The sequence below is a fragment of the Glandiceps talaboti genome, chromosome 4 (genome assembly GCF_964340395.1).
Source record: "Glandiceps talaboti chromosome 4, keGlaTala1.1, whole genome shotgun sequence".
NCBI classification, from domain to species: Eukaryota; Metazoa; Hemichordata; class Enteropneusta; family Spengelidae; genus Glandiceps; species Glandiceps talaboti.
Genome location: NC_135552.1, coordinates 16,473,118 through 16,499,853, shown reverse-complemented (window position 1 = coordinate 16,499,853; position 26,736 = coordinate 16,473,118). Strand labels below are relative to the sequence as shown.

The 26,736-nt window shown below is 33.7% G+C and overlaps 1 protein-coding gene across 1 annotated transcript; it reads left to right on the top strand.

The window, feature by feature from the left end:
* Positions 1 to 3,390: 3,390 nt before the first annotated feature.
* Positions 3,391 to 25,617, top strand: LOC144434235 (uncharacterized). Its single transcript, XM_078122689.1, has 17 exons — positions 3,391 to 3,490; positions 6,563 to 6,661; positions 8,861 to 8,959; positions 11,300 to 11,398; positions 13,624 to 13,722; positions 16,159 to 16,257; positions 17,932 to 18,030; positions 18,305 to 18,376; positions 18,759 to 18,801; positions 19,167 to 19,271; positions 19,642 to 19,739; positions 20,490 to 20,681; positions 21,675 to 21,845; positions 22,310 to 22,531; positions 22,965 to 23,429; positions 23,711 to 23,935; positions 24,486 to 25,617. The coding sequence occupies exons 1-17, from the start codon at positions 3,401 to 3,403 to the stop codon at positions 25,185 to 25,187; spliced, it is 2,979 nt and encodes a 992-aa protein (XP_077978815.1). The 5' UTR covers positions 3,391 to 3,400; the 3' UTR covers positions 25,188 to 25,617.
* The last annotated feature ends 1,119 nt before the right edge of the window (positions 25,618 to 26,736 follow it).

The following is a 26,736-nucleotide window of genomic DNA, read 5'->3' as shown; positions in this document are numbered from 1 at the left end:
AAGTTATTGTTGCTTGGCACTACTAGTACTAGGCTGACCTTACAACACTTTTTAGGACAGTCTTACAGTGTCGTCGAAGTGGTATACAGCTGACTGTAAGTAGCTGACTTTTTATTTCATTTTGTGGACTTCTTGTTCTCTGCGATTAATGTCAATGATTGCCATATGATAGCAACAGTCTATTTCAGATTTTAAATCAGAAACGTGTATTTGCCGCCATTGAGATCTACATACGGCTAGTAAATGTGGTATTTTGCCGAACGGTTTCGACGGAAATAGTCTACTCTATAGAACTAGAACTACATGTAGTAGTATCTAGAATTAATTGTACATATTAAGAAATAGACAACCTGTACCCCTCGCTCTCAATGGGATTTCAGATTTGGGGATTAGGTTGTTCTCTCATTCAAATGATATATAAACCGTAAACGCAGAGTAGATTTGAAAACCACCGGAGTCTACTTCCGTAGTTCGTGTAAAAGGTCAAAGTTCGTGATTATGTATATATGATTTCGAAACAGGGGATTGATTTTTTAATCGTCCTTTTTAATATAGTAAAACACAATTTATCCTTTTGCTACAATTCAAATATATCAAGCCGATGGCAGTATTAACATATAAGATCTACTATGTAAGTAGCTATGTTGTAGGCTGGGCAAACCACCGAGTCTGAAAGCTTCTCCCGGGGGATACACACCGGTATTTAATCAGAAACGTTGAAAGTGCATATTTGCCGCCATTGAGATCTACGGCTAATATGGTATTTGGTCGAACGGTTTTGACGGAAATAGTCTACTCTTAAACTAGAACAACATGTAGTTTCTAGAATTAATTGTACATATTAAGAGAGATGGTGATTAGGACAACCCCTACCCCGCTGAATGGGATTTTTGATACATGGGGATTCGGTGTTGTACCATTCAAGAGTATAAACCGTAAAGGCAGCGTAGAAATTGAAAACCACCGGAGTCTACTTCCGTAGTGTGTGTAAATAAATGGTCAAAGTTGGTGATTATGTATACACTTAAAGATTTTATTTGTAACAGTGGATTGATTGTTTTAATCTTCCGTTTTAATATAGTAAAACACACATTGTTCTTTCTCCACAATTCAAACATATCAAGCCAATGGCTGTACTAACATAATAGTATAAGATCTACTAAAGTTGTAGGCTGGGCAAACCACCGGAGCATGCAAGCAAATAGCAAAATATGGCAAATCTGGCGTTTGAAAAAAATATATTGAAGTATAACAATGACATTCCTATTGACAAATCGCTTGTCTTTTTCATTGAAGGAACTTTTCACGAGTTCCATGAAAAGCATGTATAGAATAAATATGATGAAAAAATTGACAAAAAACCCCGCTAAGACCCGTACCTATGATTGAAATGCTGTGATTATTCATGTTTAGTCAATCAAAATGACAGCAGTGGATATAAAAGCAACCGTTTGCAGATTAAGGGTCATGTCGCTTCAATCACCGAGTTGATGACTTGCATACCACTACAGCCAGTAATGCATGGTGGTCGCTATGATGTAGAAGGAGACACGTTCTAAGTCTAAACAAATCATGAAACTACAGTTACCCAAATATTTACTGTGTATTATTACACCAAAATTATAAAGGTTTTGCTAAGAATCATAATCTTTGGTTTCAAAGTATCATAACACTTTGTTACATTTTTATAATAATGTTTGAATTAAAATGCTCTCAACATTATGCTGTGGTTAACAAGGTATAGGCCATTATGACGACTTGACTTAGTCAAACTTTAATAGCAGAGTGGCCAGGTAACCTTGATAAGTAAAGACAGTCTTCTACTGAGCCTGATACAAAAAAGGTTGTATTTCTAGACATACGCAGACACAGAGGAAAACCACCGGAGCAGTACCATAGTTGAACTTTTTATCCGGGGGTTACACTCTCCATAGACATACATGAATGTATTCGGGGAATCCCCCGGCTTACTTGTCACGTGATTCAAGTTGTTCTTAGCGCTACTAGGCTGACCTTACAGCACATATTATTAAGACAGTCGTACAGTGGTATACATCTGACTGATTTTGTAGGAGTAAGTAGCTGACTTTTTATTTCATTTTGTGAACTTCTAGTTCTCTGCGATTAATTTCAATGATTGCCATATGATAACAAAATTGTATTAAGTATTAGAACAGCCTAGCTCAGATAATCAGAAACGTCGAAAGCGCATATATGCCGTCTTTGAGATCTACGGCTAACATGGTATTTTGCCGCCATCGAGATCTACGGCTAATACGGTATTATGCCGTCATTGAGATTTACAGCTAATAATGGTATTTGCCGCCATTGAGATCTACGGCTAGTACGGTAGTTTGCCATCATTGGTGTCTACAGCTATTAAATACGGTATTCTGTCGAACGGTTTTGACGGAAATACACTTCTACTCCTAAACTAGAACTACATGCAGTGTCTAGAATTAATTGTACATATTGAGAGAGAGAGAGAGAGAGAGAGAGAGAGAGAGAGAGAGAGAGAGAGAGAGAGAGAGAGAGAGAGAGAGAGAGAGAGAGAGAGAGAGAGAGAGAGAGAGAGAGAGAGAGAACCTGTGCCACTATCAATGGGACTTCAATTTGGGGATTACGTTGTTCTGTCATTCAATTAAAAGGGTATAAACCGTAAACGCAGCGCGCAGCGTAGATTTGAAAACCACCGGAGTCTACTTCCGTATTTCGTGTAAAAGGTCAAAGTCCGTGATTATGTATACATAATTTTAAAACAGTGGATTGTTTTTTTATCGTCCTTTTTTAATATAGTAAAACACAACTTTTCCGTTCGCCACAATTCAAACATACCAAGCCAATGGCAGTAGTAACATTTAAGATCTATGTAAGTAGCTGTCGTAGGCTGGGCAAACTATCGGAATCGGAATGTTTTTTTACAGGGGGATACACACCGGTATTTATCATCGTTCAAAATACTAAAGTGACAGTAGAAACGTACATGGTGATATCTTTGACGGAGGAATGTAGTGTACGTTTTCTTTCCTTTTACCAGTAGTTATCATGTTGCCCAGCATTGGACAATGATGTAATGTGAATAAATGTCTATTATGTGTTGCTGATATTTTAAGTGCCATCTTAAATTTTTGGATTAAAAAATAAATATTTATAAAGAAATGCCGTCATTACAGTAAATGAGAGTAAGGTCATATTGACAATGATTTATTCATGTTGATGTTTAATGCATGGTGGATAAAATAAGGTCGATTTCAGTATATACAAATGCATAGATTCTTTTTTGTAGAGCTTTGTCATGTGCGTTGTATTTTATATGATGTATTGTGTTATGCCTGAATAATCAATACGATATCTCAATATATGTTATTGATGTAGTTACAGAACTTATAATCAGTCCACGATGCAGAATGGTAACAGGAAGTCAGATAAGAAGAAAGAACTATGGGAGAGCTTGTTTAAAGTGTTAGGAAAAAATGGCTTTGTTGAAAGTGTAGGTATTATAAGCTTAACAACAGAGATTGTTTTAGCACAATTGAACCAATGAGGGGTTCAGTGCTATAGGCATGACGCGATGTCTGTTTGTCTGTCTGTACATACGTACGCGCGTGCGTGCGTGCGTGCGCGCGCGTGCATGACTTAAACTCGAAAACCGCCAGCCTGATTGTTTTGATATTTGGTAGGGATATTCCTTTTGGTGTCTACTTGGGAAATTTTAAAATCAAATTATACCAGAGGTGTACATTGTTTAGAGCCACAGAACTTGCAGTCTCAAGGCAAAGTGCAAGTTATATAGTTTTATTTATGTCATGAAATCATGAAATCTTTATGGGGTAATTCGCACCTAAGTCTGAATAGCACCATGGGGTTTTCTCACGTACTTGTCAATGGCACCAAGATTAGCAGGTTTGAACACACTTATTAGCACCAAGCAAGAATATGAAGTAACATGTGATCTGGGGTCATCACACGAGTACGCCCTTTGTGTTGCATGACTACAAACTATATCCATTCATGAATATGAATGTGTGTATGTGTGAATAAACACTCAAAATAGTATGCAAATATGCCCAGCAACAACACTCCGCCCATAGCAACAGCCAAGTGCCTGTATAATTTACAAAGATAATGACTTTGTTGGACAGGCAAGTGAATAAACATTCAAAAATGTTTTCAAATATGCCTGACAACAAAAGCAAGGCCATAGCAACAGTCAAATAATGGTGCACATTGCATGGTACCAACAAATATTGATCGTCATTTGGATGAACATTTTCTTTTTGAATATCACAAATTTTACAGTTGTGCTTCAACACCATAGGCGCTATTTTTCACTCATATCATCACAGTTCATGTAGTTAACAATTTGCTATGTTAGCAATTACTAGGATTTATCATATGACTAGGGTCGAAATGGAAGCAAAAATACAAAACAAAAAACAATACAAAAAAATTCCAAAACAATCCCCGAGAATGCTGCACCAACGTAAACTAACAACAGTTTCAATTCTTAACAGTAGACAGTATTAAAACTTTTGAATCGATCGATGACATTGAACATGTATGAGTCCTGATAGCAAACTGAATATAATATATCTTCTTATGTTACACTTTTCAACGTCTCTCTGTTTCCTGTAGACTAATTGTGACTGAACGTCGAGTCATATCACTTTCTGTATGAGACAAAATATAAATAAAACAAAAATGAAGATTTAATAATCCAAAGGTCACAAATAATTTTCAGTATTAATAATAATTTATTGTTTTCACTATTATCACAAAATTGACAAATTGCGAGAGTTATCATGACAAACACAAAATCACAAAGGATCTATGGAGAAGAATTGCTTCAATCAATGTCAGAAATAACTGCAGCATTTTTCTTGAATGAAATATTATCTAAATGCTTAAAATCCTCGATCTAGCTGTCTGCACATTTGTTAACAAAGATGAACAATGTCATGCTGTTCAAACTGGAACGTCCGATCAAATATGTAAAGACTGATCAGATTTAAACTGAATGCCTCCTGTGAGGGCAAAACCATAGAATTTTGGTCCTACACACATTGCTGAAATGCAAACTATAGGTATATATATGATGTACCCCTTAATTGGAAAATTAATTATATGAAATTTGGAGCTTACATAGTTAACATATTGCCTAATCATCGAATAATCATTATGCAAATGAACCATTAAGATTACAAGCTACATTTACAAGCTTTAAAGGACACATCATAACACGCAATTCTTTACCATCAATGCATATACTAGGTTATCTGAAATTTAAAGCTTGCATTCTAAAGATATTGCCTAATTATCAAAAATGATTATTAATGCAAAGTAAACATCACAATCGAAAACTACATAAAAAGTTACATCAAACACGTGCCATTTGTTATGTTTGATGTATGTACCAAGTTAAATGGAATTTGAAGTTTTCATTCTTCAGATATAGCCTAATTACCGAAAATCACTAATTATGCAAATTATTTATTAAAACTAAACACTACACAAACGGGCTTTATAGGATATGTACATTGTTATAGTATATATATATATATATATATATATATATATATATATATATATATATATATATATATATATATATATATATATATATATATATATACCAAAGTACATGAAATTTGAGGCTTGCATTCTATATATTAATTACGGAATACCATTATTCATTAAAAGTATGTATACGCTACATCAACAAACTATATAAGACATATGCGCTTTGTTAGGGTTAGTGCATGTACCAAATTATGTTGAATTTGAAGTGTGCATTCTTAAGATATAAACTAATTACTAAAAACCATCAATTATGCGCAAATGACTAAGAAATGTTCATTTGATGTTTACCAAAATCGAATCAGTTCTTGTGATTAGCATATGGAAGAAGATGTGTAGCAAGTTTCATTAGAATCGATGCAGTAGTTTTTGAGATATCGTGTCCACAGGCAGACAGACACACACACACAGACACAGACACACAGACACACACATACACATACACATACACATACATATACAAACACAGACACAGACGCAGACACAGACATACACGGACACACACGGACAACCTACCCTTACGGGAGTTAAAAATACAGAAAATTTTCCACCTTTTGTACATTCTTTAGCAACATTCTTACTAGTGAGCATTCAAATGTATTTTCATTAATGTACCAATTTCATTGTTACACTTTCTATGTGTAGAAAGTAATATCATAATAACAGTAACATTGAGTTGGTATACAGATACAATATTGATTGTTCGGTTAGGAATGCTGTGAGTGTGTATGAGCTTATCATTTTGAAAGTCAATTACAAGATAGTGTATCGCATATCCATTAAATCACATTAAATTAAATTAAATTAAATTAAATTAAATTAAATTAAATTAAATTAAATTAAATTAAATCATAAATTGAATTAAATTAAATTAAATCAGTTTACTTTGATTACATTAGATTAGGTTGAGTTACGTTGGGTTAGATTACATCAGATTTGATTAAACCCAGATTAAATATGGTGTTTTCTTTCTGTTGTGCTATAGAATGGTTGGACAGCTGTTCATGTGTGTGCAGTACTCGGCTACACCAAGGTCATACAACTGTTATTAGACAATGGATCAGCAGTAGATAAACTTAGCGGGGTAAAGTATTTCTTGACTTGATTACTTGTTGATATATTGGTTATATACATCACTATTATACAGACATTAATTGTTATGACTGATAGGTTTGATAGAACGTGGGACGATTATTAATAAATGCAGAGAATCTGATAGCTCAATCTGCTTAGGAATATTGAGAATATATTTGATGATTACAAGTGAACTTGTCGCAAATGTAACGGGCAATAAAATAGTTTATTTCAAAGATATATTCAATATTGGTAGATACTGTGGTATTTGATTTCCAAATGCAATAGCGCCATAATTACGAAAATTGATAAAGCTTTGGGCGTGGTAAATTTTCGATTAATTTACCTTCATACCGAAAACATTAAAATAGTTTTAAGATAAGATATTTGCGAACTTGAAATTCATCAGTACTTTAAGTGGTAGTGAAATAAGTAGATATGAGAATAATTTGATTCATTTCTAAAATGTTGTTTACCGGCCGTGCAATGCATTGTTTATATATATGAATGTGTAATACATTTGTATAGAAACTTTTGGAGGATTTTTAATGAATGTCAAATTTGATATGAGAAATGTCACAATATATAAACTGGTACATTTGCACAGCATTTCCATCTTTACTTAGCTGCAACCTTATTATGAATGGAAATCCATGCTACGTATTATTATCGAAATCAAGGCAATCATTAACTTGTAGACGATGTCAATTAGAAATTAATGAACACATCCCAATTACGATGTTACGGGTATCTGTCGATAAAATTTCATGTTTCGTCTGATGGACAGGCACGATATTGTATCGTGCTCTGGTATGTTGTATTGATATCACAGCCGTCATAATCGTCCTTTGATTATATTTTATACTTGACACCTACCGCTGAGATTCTAATCATTTTTAATTTTGGTTGGGTGGAATAAAAAAAACAAGATCTGACTTTGCCCATGTCACTTTTTGAAATTGGTTTTTCGTTCCTCCTTTATAAGTGTCGGCGATTTATAGTTATATCTAATCATACTATTCGACAATTTCTCTAGTCATACATAACGTTGATCTACTCAACGCGCGATCTCTTATCGACGTGCCAGTTTATGAGTTAAACCGATAGATTTGCATATCTTTGAAGAATATCTCCTTGATTGTCCAAATCAGTTAAGTGAAGTCAAATATCTCACATGTAACTCAGCAACACCACCATGTTGCGATATCTTGATTGCCAATAACAGTCATTTCATTAAAACGGTAAAGAAGGTATCATGTACATCGCGATCTGTGAATTCGCTGTCTCACTAACTATTTATCTCACCAACTGTCTGTATTGCTACAAATGAAAAATGCACTCAAACTGATTGGTCGCAATGGGGAGTGATAACGTATGTATATGTTTATTGCGTTTCTAGGCCTCCGGCCCATATGCAAAGTTTACAAAATAGTGAAAAATACGTAAATGTTGCTCGTTGAGATGAGCACACACTTTACATAATAATTACGGCGATTATTATGTGAATATCCACAAACAGGCATGCTGGTAACTGCCATTAGGGCATGGCAAAATTAATCGTTTGCCATTGCTAGCATACAAGCAGTACTCTATAGGCCTACTCATTACTTCAGATTCAAACCCAATGGACTTCATCTTGACTGTACAAGCGGTTAGTGTCAGCGGAGTAAAATCACAGATCGTGATGTAAATAGGCTATAAAGACGGCAGTACTCGGTTGAAACGTTACTATATTTGTGTAACAAATACATTAAAAATTATTATTGCCATTTTTTTGTGATGAATACATAAAACTAATCTGAGTGTCACTTTTCACAGATGTTGGATATTGACATGATTTATATCATATAAATAATTCATATTGATAATATCTACATTTTGACAATGGATGTTGAGGGAAGTCGAAGTTAACAGCTATCAAAGCAAATAATAAAAAAGAACCTCCTTGAAAATATGAGAAAGTATTCTATTTAATGTCAATGAATATTGCTGACCTAAAATAATTTTGATTTTTAATTTTTTCAAGCATAATTTTTTTATACAGTGCCACATCTCGAAATTAAAGGATAGTATCATGGATAACTGGCACTGTGAGATATATGGATAATACTTATATTAAGTAATACATACAATGAATTGACGAAGTTATTAGAAAATTGACACTGTATGGCAGATATATAAAAAATAATTAATGCTTTATTTCTTTCAGTGTCAACAAACTCCTTTACTGTTTGCCGCATTATTCGGTCGCGAAAAGGCAGTAAACCTGCTTATCGAGAGGGGGGCTGATATACATGCATTGGGCAAGGTGAGAATTAAGATGAGGATTAGCATTTTATAAGTCTGAAAAACAAAGTGACTGACATCTTGATAGCTTTGATTTACATCCCATGTAATGGAAACAAAAACTGCCATGCAGCTTACAAGCTTATGTCACAATAAAATAGAGAAGAGTTGTTTCAAAACAAACAAACAAACAAACAAACAAACAAACAAACAAACAAACAATCAAACAAACAAACACATAGACAAACAAGATATAAATTAAATAGGACCCTGTCAGATATTGATATAATTAAAGCAAAAAAACATTAATTCAATATAAAATATATGATAATAAAAATACAAATTCATCTTGGTTTACTTTCTCTTCAAAGCGACAAAATAACATTACACATAAGTGGTTAAATTGACAAGCTTGTGTCAAAGTCACATTATATAGTGAATCTTCACATTTCCTTGTTTTAAAGGTGCAACAATCTCAAATGTTAATCGTAGATACTAAAATCAATACATATACAATCAATGATTGACTGAAATACATGACTTGATAAGGGTGTTCTGAGTTGGTAAATTAGGTTTATGGGGTGAGAGTGTGGTCATGGCAACATTTTGGGAAATCTTAAGATTTTAATTGGTATAGCAATCAGTAGATGACAATGAATTTGTTGACATACCTGAAATGTCATTAATTGTTACTGTTCAGTGAACTGTTTATTTCTAATAATCGTATATAGAATCACACAGAAACTCTTGAAAGAATGATGTCACATTACATTGGAGCAGATGAATTGGTAGAGCCTTGTAATCTCTACTTAGCTGCAAGCTGCAATCTGATTATGAAGGGAGATCCATGCTAATTCAAATTAATACTCCGTGCGTGTCGTAGACAATGTCGGTTAGTTGTCATTATCTCTGTTCTCTGATAGGTTAGGTGGAGCTTGTAGATATAATAGATTCTTTACATGCACTTGACTAAATCAATTTAGTCAACCATGGCTTGTTCTGTGTCTCATAATTTCCAGTTACTGTATTGTTTGCGTTAACTGAACAGTTTCCTGTGATAACGATTTATTCCATAAGTAATGGTAACAATATTAGACAGATTGTCCTATTCCAATGATTTCCAATGACATGTTTAATTCAAACAATTTTTGTATCGTGTTATATATTGGAAACAGAATAATTTTACATCCTCCTTTTCCATTGTCATAAGTACAAATTATACAGGTATATGGTTGCTAGACTATGAACAAACTCCTCTGTTTGCTTTCATTTGATCAATTGGACATAATATTCTTATCAAACACTATGATTATTAAAATGTATACACACACACACACTCACATACACACACATACACATACACACACACACAAACATATATATATATATATATATATGTGTGTGTGTGTGTGTGTGTGTGTGTGTGTGTGTGTGTGTGTGTGTGTAATTCGTGACCATAAACTTATGTAACATGGGGACAGGTCAAGGCTAGCACTAGTTTGTATACTTCGATTAGCAGAAAAACAAAAGATTGCATAGTTTGCCCACGAGGAGTGCTATTCGGAAAACAGCCTTTGAACACCGAGAAGTGATAGCTATGACAGTTTATTAAATCCGCCCTTGGAAACTCACAATTTCGCTCAGTTTACCACAAATTGGTGCAAAAATTCTGCTAATCTTGTTTCAGATTAACACATTTTGAATAACTCATGGCGTTGTCTTTATAGTCACATTTTGTTGACTGGTTCATATGTTGCCTTGGTAATTTAACCCTCATTTTTCCTAATCTGGGACACCCTTTTGTGACACTTGAAAATGATTGCAAGGTGGAGGACAGGAAGATGATATATTCAAAGTTTGTGCTTTGATATATTGACTATCGTAGCTAGAATATGATCATGCTCTATTTCCTTGAATTGTGAATCATTAATCAAACACGATGGGGTATGGTAATTATCGTGTTGGTCTTCAAAGGTAAAAACGCCAATGCTGAGCCATCATAGACGCATATGAACTTAGCAAAACTGGAGATACCAATAAGTAAACACATGCACAACACATCCACACACACACTCTCTCTCTTGTTCCTTACACACATAGACACTAACACCATTCTTTACTAAATATAATAGTTTACCAATTATGAATTTTATATTTAATTCATTCAGACTATTTTCTTCAATGCTCTAAAATTAAATGTGATGAATTGTTTTACTCACAGATATTCGCGATGTTCAAACAGTAGCTTACCATGTTATCATCGCTATGTTTTGTGTTAGCATTTCACCTAGTGCGTTATTTCGAGGTGAATTTCGGCACAGTAATCAATACTTACTATCGTAATACTTCTCGTTTTTACCAGTTTAAAGCCACTGCTTTACATGCTGCTGCTACCAATGGTCACCATCGAATTGTAAAGCTCTTACTTGACAGAGGAGCAAATATTGAACAAAAAACTATAGTAAGTATTTTATATCGTTCATTTCATAGATCTTGGATAGGAATCTTGAGAATTTTGATACATTTGACACGGCATTGTTGAGAACCCAGACTAAGGACATACAATATTTCTCACTATACTTACAACAGAAAAGTTTACTTTTAATTTTTTTCAAATTCGGTGATAAATGTATTTTTTTTATAGACTTTTACAAATTTCTTAGTGCAGTATTAACTTATAAGTATTATTGAAGTTCAGAGTATTTGCAATCACAAAATAAAGAAGTTTACATGAGAATTGTGACATTTAAATTCATAAAGTATTGTGATTTTTTTTATTTGTGAATTAGTATAAAGTGGTCATATTGATGTTAAATGTGTATTTATTTGTTAGTTTTTATCATTAAAACAATTTACTGTATGTTTTTGTATTTGAAATTGTGGAAAACAATAAGAAACTTCAAGTCTTGGCGTTCAGTAATATTTGCAATGATATACTGCACAGTGTAATGTTTGTTTGAAGCTGGTACACATATTGCTTCTCTCAGTTAAGGAATCCGTTCATCTCATCTTCAACTAATAGTTTACTTTTAGTACAATGTCGAATCGAACATGGAGATTTTTTGGCCAAATGCAAAGTCCATTATTCTGATAAATACAGTAAACAGGCCTTGATTCAAGGATATCTTCTTTCATGCAACAAAATTAGAAGCCACGGTTTTCAACTAAACTTTTTATAAACATAGATACATACCTCCCTTCCCATTTGATTTTGCTTGTAGAAATATTTGAGGGTTTATAAAAACACCAGTGCTTGTTAAATATGAAACACCGAGGTTTAGAAATGAAAATGATTTCTTAAAATTTGTAGAAAAAAATAGTGAGCCATGTTTCAGTAGCCGAAGTATTTCGGAGTCAATATATTTAATTTGGTTGAGATAAACCTTGTATATTGTGTTTGTTTTCTGCATCCTATATACTACAATGCAGAGGACAGTGATTTTTATGTCGTTCTTTTAAATATGGTCGCTTAATGATTTTAACTACAATAACTTCAGGTGTACTTCAGGTATAATCAAAGAACCATTGTATCAAATATGATGCGAAAAGTACAATATTAGTACTTTGAAAATCAGATATTTGTGAACTAAAAATCCATCAGTATTTTAAGTGGTAGTGAAATCAGTAGATATGAGAATAATTTGATTCATTTCTAAAACTTTGCTTACTGTGCAATGAATTGTTTATATCTGTAATGCATTTGTATAGAATCTTTTGTAAGATTTTTTAAGGAATGACAAGTTTGATATGAGAAGTGTCACAGTATATAAACAGGTACATTTGCACAGCTTTTCCATCTTTACTTAGCAGCAACCTTATTATGAATTGAAATCCATGCTGTGTAATATCATTCGAAATCAAGGTGACAAGTAAATTGTAGATGATGGTAATCTGAAATTAAGGAACATATCCCAATTATATTGTTAAAGGTATTGGTCGATAACATTTCGTGTTGTATCGTGCTCTGGTGTGTTGTATTGATATCACAGCCGTCATGATCGTAATTTCATGATATTCTAGACTTGACACCTACCACTGAGATTGTAATCATTGCTACAAATTTGTAGCAATTAAATGAACAATGCACTCAAACTGATTGGTCGCAATGAGGAATTTTATTTTGGAAAAAAACTTTTAACAAAAACTTAAAAAATAAAAAAAAATTAACAAAAAATATATTTTGACTTTCAATTATATATAATCCTTAAAAACATTCTGATTTGACGAAAAATAAAACTATAATCTCAAGTAAATGAAAACTTGTTTGAATTAAAAAAATGTTAACATGGAATAAAAATGTGGATCCCATCGAAAAACTACACATAAATGGTTAAAATTAGCTTGTAACTATAGCTAAAATAAAATAATACTTTTGGTCTGAACGGCTTGCCATAGTTAACAGCTATCAAAGCAAATAATTAATAAATAAGAATCTCCTTGAAAATATAAGAAAGTATTATATTTATGTCAACGAATATTGCTGACCTAAAATAATTTTGATTTTTTATTCAAGCAGAATTATTTTGTAAAGTGCCTCATCTCGAAATTGAAGAATAGTATAACTGGCACTGTGAGATATATGGATAATACATATATTAAGTAATATTAATGAATTAAATAAGTTATTAGAAAATTGACACTCTATAGCAGATAGTTAAAAGATGATTTGTATTTCATATCTTTCAGAGTCAACAAACTCCTTTAATGTATGCCGCATTATCAGGTTGCGAAAAGTCAGTAAATCTGCTTATCGAGAGAGGGGCTGATATACATGCAGTTGACGAGGTGAGGATTAGCATTTTATAAGTCTGAAAAACAAAGTGACTGACATCTTGATAGCTTTGATTTACATCCCATGTAATGGAAACAAAAGCTGTCATGCAGCTTACAAGCTTATCTCACAATAAAATATAGAAGAGTTGTTTCAAAACAAACAAACAAACAAACAAACAAACAAACAAACACATAGACAAACAAACAAACAAACAAACAAACAAACAAACACATAGACAAACAAGATATAAATTAAATAGGACACTGTCAGATATTGATATAATCAAAACAAAAAAAACATTAATTTAATAAATAAATATATATGATAATAAAAATACAAATTCATCTTGGTTTACTTTCTCTTCAAAGCGACAAAATAACATTACATATAAGTGGTTCAATCGACAAGCTTGTGTCAATTTCACATTATATACCGAATCTTCACATTTCCTTGTTTTAAAGGTGCAAGAATCTCAAATGTTAATCGTACATACTAACATCAATACATATACAATCAATGATTGACTGAAATACATGACTTGATAAGGGTGTTCTGAGTTGGTAAATTAGGTTTATGGGGTGAGAGTGTGGTCATGGCAACATTTCGGGAAACCTTAAGATTTTAATTGGTATAGCAATCAGTAGATGACAATGAATTTGTTGACATACCTGAAATATCATTAATTGTTACTGTTTAGAGAACTGTTTATTTCTAATAATCGTATATAGAATCACACAGAAACTCTTGAAAGAATGATGTCACATTACATTGGAGCAGATGAATTTGTAGAGCCTTGTAATCTCTACTTAGCTGCAAGCTGCAATCTGATTATTAAGGGAGATCCATGCTAATTCAAATTAATACTCCGTGCGTGTCGTAGACAATGTCGGTTAGTTGTCGTTATCTCTGTTCTCTGATAGGTTAGGTGGAGCTTGTAGATATGATAGATTCTTTACATGCACTTGACTAAATCAATTTAGTCAACCATGGCTTGTTCTGTGTCTCATAACTTCCTGTTACTGTATTGTTTGCGTTAACTGTACAGTTTCCTGTGATAACGATTTATTCCATAAGTAATGGTAACAATATTAGACAGAGTGTCCTATTCCAATGATTTCCAATGACATGTTTAATTCAAACAATTTTTGTATCGTGTTATATATTGGAAACAGAATAATTTTATATCCTCCTTTTCCATTGTCATAAGTACAAATTATACAGGTATATGGTTGCTAGACTATGAACAAACTCCTCTGTTTGCTTTCATTTGATCAATTGGACATATTATTCTTATCAAACACTATGGTTATTAAAATGTATACACACACACACACACACACACACACACACACACACACATACACATACACACACAAACACACACACACACACACACACACACATATATATATATATATATATATATATATATATATATATATATATATATATATATATATATATATACATGTGTGTGTGTGTGTGTGTGTGTGTGTGTGTGTGTGTGTGTGTGTGTGTGTGTGTGTGTGTGTGTGTGTGTGTAATTCGTGACCATAAACTTATGTAACATGGGGACAGGTCAAGGCTAGCACTAGTTTGTATACTTCGATTAGCAGAAAAACAAAAGATTGCATAGTTTGCCCACGAGGAGTGCTATTCGGAAAACAGCCTTTGAACACCGAGAAGTGATAGCTATGACAGTTTATTAAATCCGCCCTTGGAAACTCACAATTTCGCTCAGTTTACCACAAATTGGTGCAAAAAATTCTGCTAATCTTGTTTCAGATTAACAAATTTTGAATAACTCATGGCGTTGTCTTTATAGTCACATTTTGTTGACTGGTTCATATGTTGCCTTGGTAATTTAACCCTCATTTTTCCTAATCTGGGACACCCTTTTGTGACACTTGAAAATGATTGCAAGGTGGATGACAGGAAGATGATATATTCAAAGTTTGTGCTTTGATATATTGACTATCGTAGCTAGAATATGATCATGCTCTATTTCCTTGAATTGTGAATCATTAATCAAACACGATGGGGTATGGTAATTATCGTGTTGGTCTTCAAAGGTAAAAACGCCAGTGCTGAGCCATCACAGACGCATATATGAACTTAACAAAACTGGAGATACCAATAAGTAAACACATGCACAACACATCCACACACACACTCTCTCTCTTGTTCCTTACACACATAGACACTAACACCATTCTTTACTAAATGTAATAGTTTACCAATTATGAATTTTATATTTAATTCATTCAGACTCTAAAATTAAATGTGGTGAATTGTTTTACTCACAGATATTCGCGATGTTCAAACAGTAGCTTACCATGTTATCATCGCTATGTTTTGTGTTAGCATTCACCTAGTGCGTTATTTCGAGGTGAATTTCAGCACAGTAATCAATACTTACTATCGTAATACTTCTCGTTTTTTACCAGGTTAATGCCACTGCTTTACATGCTGCTGCTAACTTTGGTCACCATCGAATTGTAAAGCTCTTACTTGACAGAGGAGCAAATATTGAACAAAAAACTATAGTAAGTATTTTCTATCGTTCATTTCATAGATCTTGGATAGGAATCTTGAGAATTTTGATACATTTGACACGGCATTGTTGAGAACCCAGACTAAGGACATATAATATTTCTCACTATACTTACAACAGAAAAGTTTACTTTTAATTTTTTTCAAATGCGGTGACAAACGTATTTTTTTATAGACTTTTACAAATTTCTTAGTGCAGTATTAACTTATAAGTATTATTGAAGTTCAGAGTATTTGCAATCACAAAATAAAGAAGTTTACATGAGAATTGTGACATTTAAATTCATAAAGTATTGTGATTTTTTTTATTTGTGAATCAGTATAAAGTGGTCATATTGATGTTAAATGTGTATTTATTTGTTAGTTTTTATCATTAAAACAATTTACTATGTTTTTGTATTTGAAATTGTGGAAAACAATAAGAAACTTCAAGTCTTGGCGTTCAGTAATATTTGCAATGATATACTGCACAGTGTAATGTTTGTTTGAAGCTGGTACACATATTGCTTCTCACAGTTAAGCAATCCGTTCATCTCATCTTCAACTAATAGTTTACTTTTAGTACAATGTCGAATCGAACATGGAGATTTTTTGGCCAAATGTAAAGTCCATTTATATTCTGATAAATACAGTAAACAGGCCTTGATTCAGGGATATCTTCTTTCATGCAACAAAATTAGAAGACACGGTTTTCAACAAAACAATTTATAAACATACATACCCCCCTTCCCATTCGATTGTCCATTTAGCAATATTTGAGGGTTTATAAAAACACCAGTGCTTGTTAAAAATGAAACACCGAGGTTTAGAAATGAAAATGATTCAATTTTCTTGTAATTTTTAGAAAACAATAGTGAGCCATGTTTCAGTAGCCGAAGTATTTCGGAGTCAATATATTTGGTTGAGATAAACCTTGCAGATTATGTTTTATTTTCTGCATCCTATATATAATAATAATGCAAAGGACAGTGATTTTTATGTAATTCTTTTAAATATGGTCGCTTAATGATTTTAACTAGTACGATAGCTTCAGGTGTACTCAGGTATTATCCAAGAATCATTGTATCAAATATGATGCGAAAAGTATATATTTTGATGTAGCATTTGAAGTACCCAGATAAAGGCACGATAGAGACGCTTGCTTCACAAACGCAATGTTAATAGTAAACAATTTCTTTGATTTACACAAGATTGAGAATAATTGTGTGTTAAGGCCTAAATCACAGACTCTGAGGCATTTCTGGTTAAAATCTTAATTTGATTTTGTATCAAACCATGAAGGTTTGAGTACGACATTTTCCTTTCTGAAAAGCAGATTGCTTGGTTACATCTATAAATATTCCCTGTCTTAGAATTGTTGGACCACCAAGTATATTATTTTTATTTTTTTGAAAATGGAACTGCAATTTACCTACTTGTTAGACTTCTATTCCAAAAGATCGCACCTAAAAATTACATTCCAAGTTGATTATGTTGAAAGTAGACTAATTACGTATTGCTGTTGCAGTAGTTACACACAAAGACAAAACATGATAAAATATTATGTAGCCCAGAAATTGGCTGAAATATTATAAACTGTATATACTGGTTTCAAGTTGTCGTGCTAAAGGAAATGCACAACTCATTTAAAATGCAAAATGATTTTATAAAAGTATTTGATTTTCCAGAATGGCTACACTGTCCTTCATTGTGGTGTACTTGGACGACGTATTAGTGTTATTGAGGTGCTCCTACAAGCAGGTGCAATCGACAACAGACAGAATAAAGTAAGAAATCACACAAATAAGAGTAATTACTTTGTTACATATGAAATTATGATCTAAAAGGAAATAATACTCATCGTTAGTAACGTTGAATGCAACAACCAGAGTTAAGTGTGATTATTGACAACCTGTTATGGGTAATATTTGCAGTAGTACATCATACAAAATGTTAGTAATGAACCAAAACCTATAAATATGACTAGTATTTTTAGAGTCACAACTTTAATGTCACCCATGCAATGGGATAACTCAATATTCCTTTTATCTTCAATACTAGTATGGAAACACTGCCCTAGATTTGGCTGTTAAACTGGGTTACCATGATATTGTGAATCTATTATCACATGCGGTGAGTACATATAATTTGTAAATTTACACAACTCAGACTAAAGCCGACAGGATAAGTTGCACATACGACCAAATTGATAACCTGTCCTGCTACTCAGCTTTAGGATTATGACAATTTCTATCCGCATCATAAACGAGACACGTTTTCAACATGTCAGTAGTATTCTTCATGTCAGTGACTCAATAAGCGTAACTTAAATATTAACTTGTCAGTACAACAGCGTGTATACTTTCATTATCAAATGAAATAATCGGTAATTGAGCAATATACTAGTATCTGTGATATATTTGAACAGTGTTATTATACATATTCGTTTCTGTTTACTTTCAATTCACAAAAAGTTCATATTTTCTTTGCACCATCTACAAATTACTCTTTTCAGAATTCAAACCAAAGCAGGAAATATTCCGATATAGGTCATAATGGTAAGTCTTTATTTTTAGTATAATGATTTCCAAGGTGTCGGATTTAATTGTTACCACTAGTATAAAATGAAAAAGACATGAAAGTTAACATTGTTCTTCAGTATTGTCACAATAATATTATGCTAACTACTAGTATTCAAATTTGAAGTTCATTGATAGGTCATTCTTAACTGTTGAACAAAACTTGATTTGCATTATCGTCTTAGCCTTTATCCAAGTTTCATCGTTTACTTTGTTGTTACAAAACTCAATGATTAGACAATGAACAGTTATACCAAGCTACATATGTGTACATTGGACACCATAGATAAAAGGATTGGTTTGGAAAATGTAAACTGATTAAAAAATCTAAACATTTATCATAGAGACTACACTTTGGGATAAACTCCAGCAAATAGAGTTACAAGTAACATCACCATCGGTTGATGTAGCCGTATTTGATGACGTAGACACATTGGAGGAAAGGAATGGTAAGTACATATTCTTAGTAAAGTGACATATGAATGATGATAGGGGTATACGTTTCAAAATTGTGTAATAAATAACGTCACTGACATTCTTTATTGACTACTTACATTCATAAGTGTTTTATCATGCCTAAAATTAAGTGGGCTTTATTTGACTTACCTGAAAGTGGTGCCTATGTGATCAAATTAAATTCTTCAGCACAGCACTTAGACCGAATATTTTCCAATTGAAAATAATTTACATGTACTAAACTGCCAAGCTTGGGGTTTGTGATTACAACTGCAATCGTTGAATGATCTGAGCAAGGGGGCTTTTTATACCTCCTTGATCTGAGCTTTCAAGTAATGTTTTGTATACCTATTCTGTCTGTAGAAACAATCCAAGATGTTGGACAGATGGCTGGCAGGATATCCTGTATTAAAACACCGAAACCAAACAAAGATAAACCTCTTTGTAGTACACAAATCAAGGTAGTTAGAAAATCGGTTATGGTAGAAAGACAGTTGCGGTTCCTGTGGTAGCCAGTATTTGAATTTAACATATTTCACAGATTGGTAAAAACAAACCAAAGCATTACATACACCTATGCAATGCTTTCAAAGGTTTCCCATGTTAGTGTCATTCACGCTCAGAAATCGTGATTTCATATATGGACGTGATGTTTTATAACGAAATAATACATTTTATATGTAAAATACAACATTGCCTGCTATGAGTAGGTGATAAGCTTCGTGGGAGTAACAACAACAGTGATTCATCTCATGATGACATAATTGTGAGAAATATCACCAAAGGTTACCATACTCTTAATGGTATACTTGCATTTATTCTAGAAATTAAGTATTTACTTGTAAACGGTATTTCAAATTAAAGTGAATGTCCCAGGGGTTCGAATATATTCAGAGAATTGAATAATTGTGAAGATATTTATAAACTTTTATTCATTTATATGCTATTGTACAACAGAATTTAAAAATAAGATTAAAATGTAATATTTATTGTCAGAAAGTCACAAGTTTAAAGGGCACTAGGTGTGTGTGTGTGTGGGGGGGGGGTATCCATTACACTGCTATAAACTTTACATGTAAACGGATGCTTGTCATGCTTTATGTGTTGACGCTTGCATTGTAAAATCTGCGAAACACGTTTTAATTGATTCCAAGTGTTGATGCTATTTTCGGTGTCCAGGTTCATATACCTCATTTCTTCTTCCATTTTAGCGCATTATACCAGTGGCAGGACGTAACAGTAAACGTATGTTGAAATGTTCCAAGTGCCCGAAGACATTCTACAGTTTGAAACAGAAGAATGAACATGAGCAGACCCATGTAAAAGACAACGGATCTGTTTGTACACTCTGTCATCTAACCTTCGAATCTAAACTTAAACTCAACAAACATAAAAAGACAAAGGTATATTACAATAGTGTTTTATTTTTGTTACAGATAATGCAAATAAAGAGTGAAAGTGAGAGTTCAAATGAAATGTACATAATTATTTCGCTTATATACATTCATTGCATATCCGTAAACATTGATGAATGTTTCAGATAGATTTCACAAAATCCTTTTAGGTTTTGAGAGAGTGTTTCTCGGCATCAGTTCTGGTCAAGTATAGAGAGTGAATATTTACTTTGTTTTCAACTTGAAGTCGTTATCATTAATTACTTTCTTTGTTTGAATAGTGCTGTTGTCTAATAGAAAAGACTTTGAGACGCCGGGAATCTGATTATCAGTTCATTGCAATGTCGTAATCATTCCACGCTTTTTGAAAAACTGTTTACTTTAATAGAAAAAGCCACGAGAAATATTCAGTGTATTTACACAGTACTTGATTTCATGTTCCACTCATTGCTAGTCTACTTCCTATACAGTATCGTTACGATTTACATCTCCACTTACAGTATATAATCAAAGTCGTTACTCTAGAAGTCCTGAGGTGCAATTTATAATTCATCCACAGACACCCGCACAGTCATTAACATCATGTCTTTGTAAACAATGTAAATCAATCACAACATTCTGACCAATAACACACAAAGTTATTGTTTATTGGGGCAGCTATGTAATGTCCAAATATGGTATATTTGTCAGCTCAGGATGCTACTTATACACTGTGTTTACGTCACTATAGCAGTTGGGGTTCTCTGATTGGATGAACAACCTTTTGTGCTGATTCAGGGACTTTGGCCAGACATGGTTAATTAGTTAGAAACCACGTTGTCATCCAGACTAACTCACTGCATAAAAACTCAATATAAGAATCCATTCATTATAGGCAGTAACTACTGAATGTGCTCTAGTACCAAGTACTTGTTTGTCATAAACTTTAGTGACATATACTCATTAACATTGCCAGCATTTTAAAAGATACTTGATTTAGGCTAGACTTCGATATTCTTTCAGCATGGTGTTCACCAACAAAAGGCGGCGAGGGGTTTATTGAAACGTGCCAAGCGAAAGAAGATCTTCAGTGTCAGTCAGCGAAAGAAACAACCTAAAAGAATCCATAAATGTAAATATTGTGATAAAAAGTTTGGTACAAGATCCGCAGTTGCTGCACATGAGAAGATTCATGTAAGTTTCAATTTGTTTAATGATGACTCTTATAATACACTCATTCTTCTATTTTGGTTTACTCAATGTCGGCAAATCTTTGAATTATGATGTTAAACAATAATTGTACCTCAAAGATGAGATGAAAAGTCTGTATTAGCATTTTATTGCTTTACATAAAGCTTCCTACCCGACATTCTCCAGTTCTGCCGAATTTAAATGATGAAAGCCCAAATAAGTGGATACTATAATAAATTATTATGTTCACAATATTCCATGATATTTCAGTAGTTGCAGGGTTATTAGCATAGGATTTGGGATGATATGATGGGGTGTTTTCCTTCGACATTCATATGTATTACTTTATTATTTTGCCACTGGGAGTCCTATGTACGTGTGATGGCAATGTCGTATAGAGACATTTCAAGTAAGCAGGTATGAGAAAATAAGTAATTATATCATCATTATATCATATTGTCTCATAGGAAAGAATGCACTCTTTAAAACAAGATGTACCTAACAAACTTCCAAAGTGTGAGTTGAAGGAAAATGCCGATATGCAAATACGGACTGAAGGAAATCGGCAATTGAAAGAAGGAGGAGAGTCTCCAAAAGGGTCACGGGATGGAAATGAAAGCAGTAAGACGTTTATCGAAGAACTAACCACCGCAGACAATCGCAATATGTCTGCTATAAATTTACCAGGTGTAAGTCTCTCAACATGTTTCATTCTAGATGTACGTCTAACCGATTCTTGAATTTGCAGTTTGCTTTGATTTGTGTTTTAAGACAATCATGTAGACTGACAGATTCGCAATTGGCGCTCTTCTTGTCACTGAGTAAAATTTTTAACGGGTGGTGTATGTGTACGCAATGACGAACCTTTCAGTGTAAAAGACATGTAAAATGTAAAAAAATATCATCACTTGGTCACAGAATCAATAAAGTTTAAAATACAGAAGTAAAATAATTTACAAGTGTTCAGTGTTCAGTGATTGTATTAGTACAAAGATCCGTAGATAGTTATGTTGGTGTATGTACACCACCGATAGAGAATTACTCTGTTTTCTGGTATTTTTTTTATTATAGATTTGTACAACCACACGTTACCATGTTTTACATATTTTTTCTCTGTATTAGAACATTAAGACTATTGGACGAGGGAAACCATGTCAGCCTGTGATGGTGAAATGGATGGCTGGTGTGACGTCACCAATTGCAAAGACCGAAAATCTTAGCAAACAACAGCAATTGAAGAACATCGCTGCAGTAATTCACGATCCAAAGACATCGGATGAAACTCCACAGAATGAAAGCACGGTAATGAGTAAAGAGGGCACTGAGGAGCCTTGTCAAAGCAATTGTAAAAGGAAGAAAGGGAACCCTGAAGAGGGCAAGCCAAAGCGGACTAAAGAAAACACTAACAGACAAACCGAGAGATCATCAACACCAAACGAAATATCTCAAGATACAGAGAAAGCGTCAGAACATGAAACTGACAATGATACGTTAGAGAGAATACCATTAGCTGATGATCAAGGCAATGGTAAACCAGAGAAGAAGAATGAAACAGACCTGCATAAATCGGAGGGTGATATATGTAAGGTCTGTATTAGCATTTTAGTACTTTACATAATGAGTTTTACTTCCTTTCCGACATTCTCCAGTTCTGCCGAATTCAAATGATGAAAACCCAAATAAGTGGGTGCTACAATTAATTACTAGGGGGTGTATTCCTTTGACATTCATTACTCTTTACTATTATATGCCAATGGAAGCCTACGTACTTGATGGCAACTTCACACATTTAGAGACATTTCAAGTAAGCAGGTATGAGAGACTCGGTGCAAGTAATTATATAATCATCATATCATATTGTCTCATAGGAAAGAATGGATACAAAACAAGTTGTACCTAGCAAACTTCCGAAGTGTGAGTTGAAGGAAAATGCCGATATGCAAAGAGAAGTACGGACTGACGGAAATCGGCAATTGAAAGACGGAGGAGAATCTCCAAAAGGGTCACGGGATGGAAATGAAAGCAGTAAGACGTTTATCGAAGAACTAACCACCGCAGACAGTCGCAGTATGCCTGCTACAACTTTACCAGGTGTAAGTCTCTCAACACTGTTTCATTCTAGATGTATACGTCTAACTGGCGTAATTGGCGCTCTTGTCAACCAACTGAGTAATAAAGTTTGTAATGAGTGGTGTACATGTACGAAATGATAAACCTTTCAGGCATGTAAGATGCAAAAATAAATGTTAGCACTTGGTCACAGAATTAACAAAATTTTAAAATAAAGTGTTCAGTGATTGTATTAGTACAAAGATCCGTAGTCTTGCTGCTGGACGTTCGGGCTTTCTTCCGATACGATAAGCGAACGAAGTTCGTAGTGAGGGCTTGCCCGAACTCGGAAGTTCCATCCTCGATAGCGATGTTCGGTCGTGTGTCGTATTGTATCGGAAAAACATCCGAGGTCTAGCAGCTAGACTAAAAGATCCGTAGATATATGCCGAACAAAGCCTGGCCCATAGTTATGGTGGTGTATGTACACTACCGATAGAGAATTACTCTATTTTTTGTTATGTTTTTTTTTTTTAAATATAGATTTTGTATAACCACACGTTACCATTTTTGACATTATTTTCTCTGTATTAGAACATTAAGACTATTGGAGGAGGGAAACCACGTAGGTCAATGATGGTCGAATTGATGGGTGGTGTGAAGGCACCAATTGCAAAGACCGAGAATCCTAGCAAAAGACGGCAACTGAAGAACATCGCTGCAGATCCAAAGACAACCGATGAAACTTCACAGAATGAAAGCAAGGTAATGGGTAAAAGGGGCGCTGAGGAGCCTTGTCAAAGCAATTGTAAAAGGAAGAAAGTGAATCGGGAATCTGATAACGCAAAACGGAGTAAAGAAAACACTCGCAGACAAACCGAGAGATCACCAACGCCAAACGGAACATCTCAAGATACAGAGAAAGCGTCAGAACATGAAACTGAAAATGATACGTTAGAGAGAAGACCATCAAATGATGATCAAGGCAATGGTAAACCAGAGAAGAAGAATGAATCAGACCTGCATAAATCGGAGGGTGAAAGTTACAGTTGTGATATATGTAGCAAGAAATATAAATACAAACGCAACATGCTCAAACACAGAAGAGAACATTTCCAAAAAGCGAACTCGTACGAATGCGGTATATGTGATCGGACATTTGCAACCAATCAGAATCTTAAAGAACATATGATTGTTTACAGTACTGAGAAACCCTTCAAGTGTGAAGAATGTGGAAGGGGGTACAAGAGAAAGAAGGACTTGAATGTTCATCAACGGAAGAAGCATTCAGCATAACACTTTCTTCATAATTACCTCAACGAAATAAAGCTACAAAAGAGACCATTGATGTTAATATATTCACGAAGATAGACAAACATCGTTTTCTAAGTAATCTTATTTTTTTTTTAGAAAGATAGTTTTTTTACACAACTGAACATTAAGATTCAGTCTTGCTTATGGCAATATGTTTAGCTACGTTGAATTTCATATCTACTTAGTATATAATTTTCATTACATTGTGTACATTTAATGGTCTAACCATAACATGTTTTGTTTAAACAGATTGCCTGATTTTTTTTTTTAACTTTAAGATATAGTTTGAAGTCAAGAGAAAGTCAAGAACTTATATCGAAGTAACTATGCAACATCATGACTCGGTTACAGATCTATTTTGAATTGTATGATTTGACTATGCTAACAGTGATCACCAGTCATTTAACCATATTTTGTGTGATATAACTTTATTGTAACCTGACGTATATACTGATATACGAGCAGAATTGCATTCAAATGTATGTATGTATGTATGTATGTATGTATGTATGTATGTATGTATGTATGTATGTATGTATGTGTGTGTGTATGTGTGTGTGTATGTATGTATGTATGTGTATGTATGTATGTATGTATGTATGTATGTATGTATGTATGTATGTATGTATGTATACAAGTAATAAATGCCGTCCGGGTAAATACACGCCGACGTAGGAGGCGTGTATTGCCAGGATGGCATTTATCTTGTACCCCGGCTAATAATTCGATGGTGTCATATTCTTTCCAGGAAAAACTCCATACACTCATTGTTTATGTTTTGATTTTCGATGAGACACCCTGACGCCAACGTGACTTCCAATCGAAGCTGACACGTGTCAACAAACTGGATACACGCCTGTGTCAACATTCAATGTTACAACTTTCAGCGAAATTGTTTATCTGTGTCTAGCGTAAAGAAACAGCATATTAATTACATGCAAATGAAATACACCATTCAAACTTTTGAAATGTAGTGTATTACGAAGCAATAGTAGTACCGTCTACCTCTCGCAAGTTGTAGTAGTAAAATACACCATTCAAACTACAGTGCAATACCGTCCACAATTATTGTGACTTTTTTGTCAATTCCGTCTTCATCCCTCTCCTCGGCCCAACTATTCCATACTTGCATGATGAGCTAGTATTTTTTTCTGTGTATTTCTGTGTACTATGATTTTTCAGTACACTTGTCTTCAGTTTCTGATCTATGTCCTCAAATATCATAACAGCAAACCGTCGCTTTCTCTCTGCCATTATACCGTCTACCTTGCTAGTACAAGTTGTAGTATGTGTATTTTATTCACCTTCTAAATACACTCTGAGGTAATGTTTATTATTACGAAAATAGTGTTCAACTTGTGAACGGAAGTCCTATCTGTTCAGTCACAGTCAAGGGTCATGTTTTTGTTATGATTGTCTGCGTCTAATCACTCTTCCCTGGATGCCATTAATTGGATCTCATACACAGCAAATACACTCCCGCCACCGACATTTGATAAATTTGCTACTCTGCTGATACACCGGTCTTCAC

Coding starts and splice junctions, on each gene's coding strand:
- LOC144434235 (XM_078122689.1), top strand. CDS start 3,401: ATGCAGAATGGTAACAGGAAGTCAGATAAGAAGAAAGAACTATGGGAG. Junction 18,031..18,304: donor TCGACAACAGACAGAATAAA/GTAAGAAATCAC, acceptor CTTCAATACTAG/TATGGAAACACTGCCCTAGA. Junction 18,802..19,166: donor TTCCGATATAGGTCATAATG/GTAAGTCTTTAT, acceptor CATTTATCATAG/AGACTACACTTTGGGATAAA.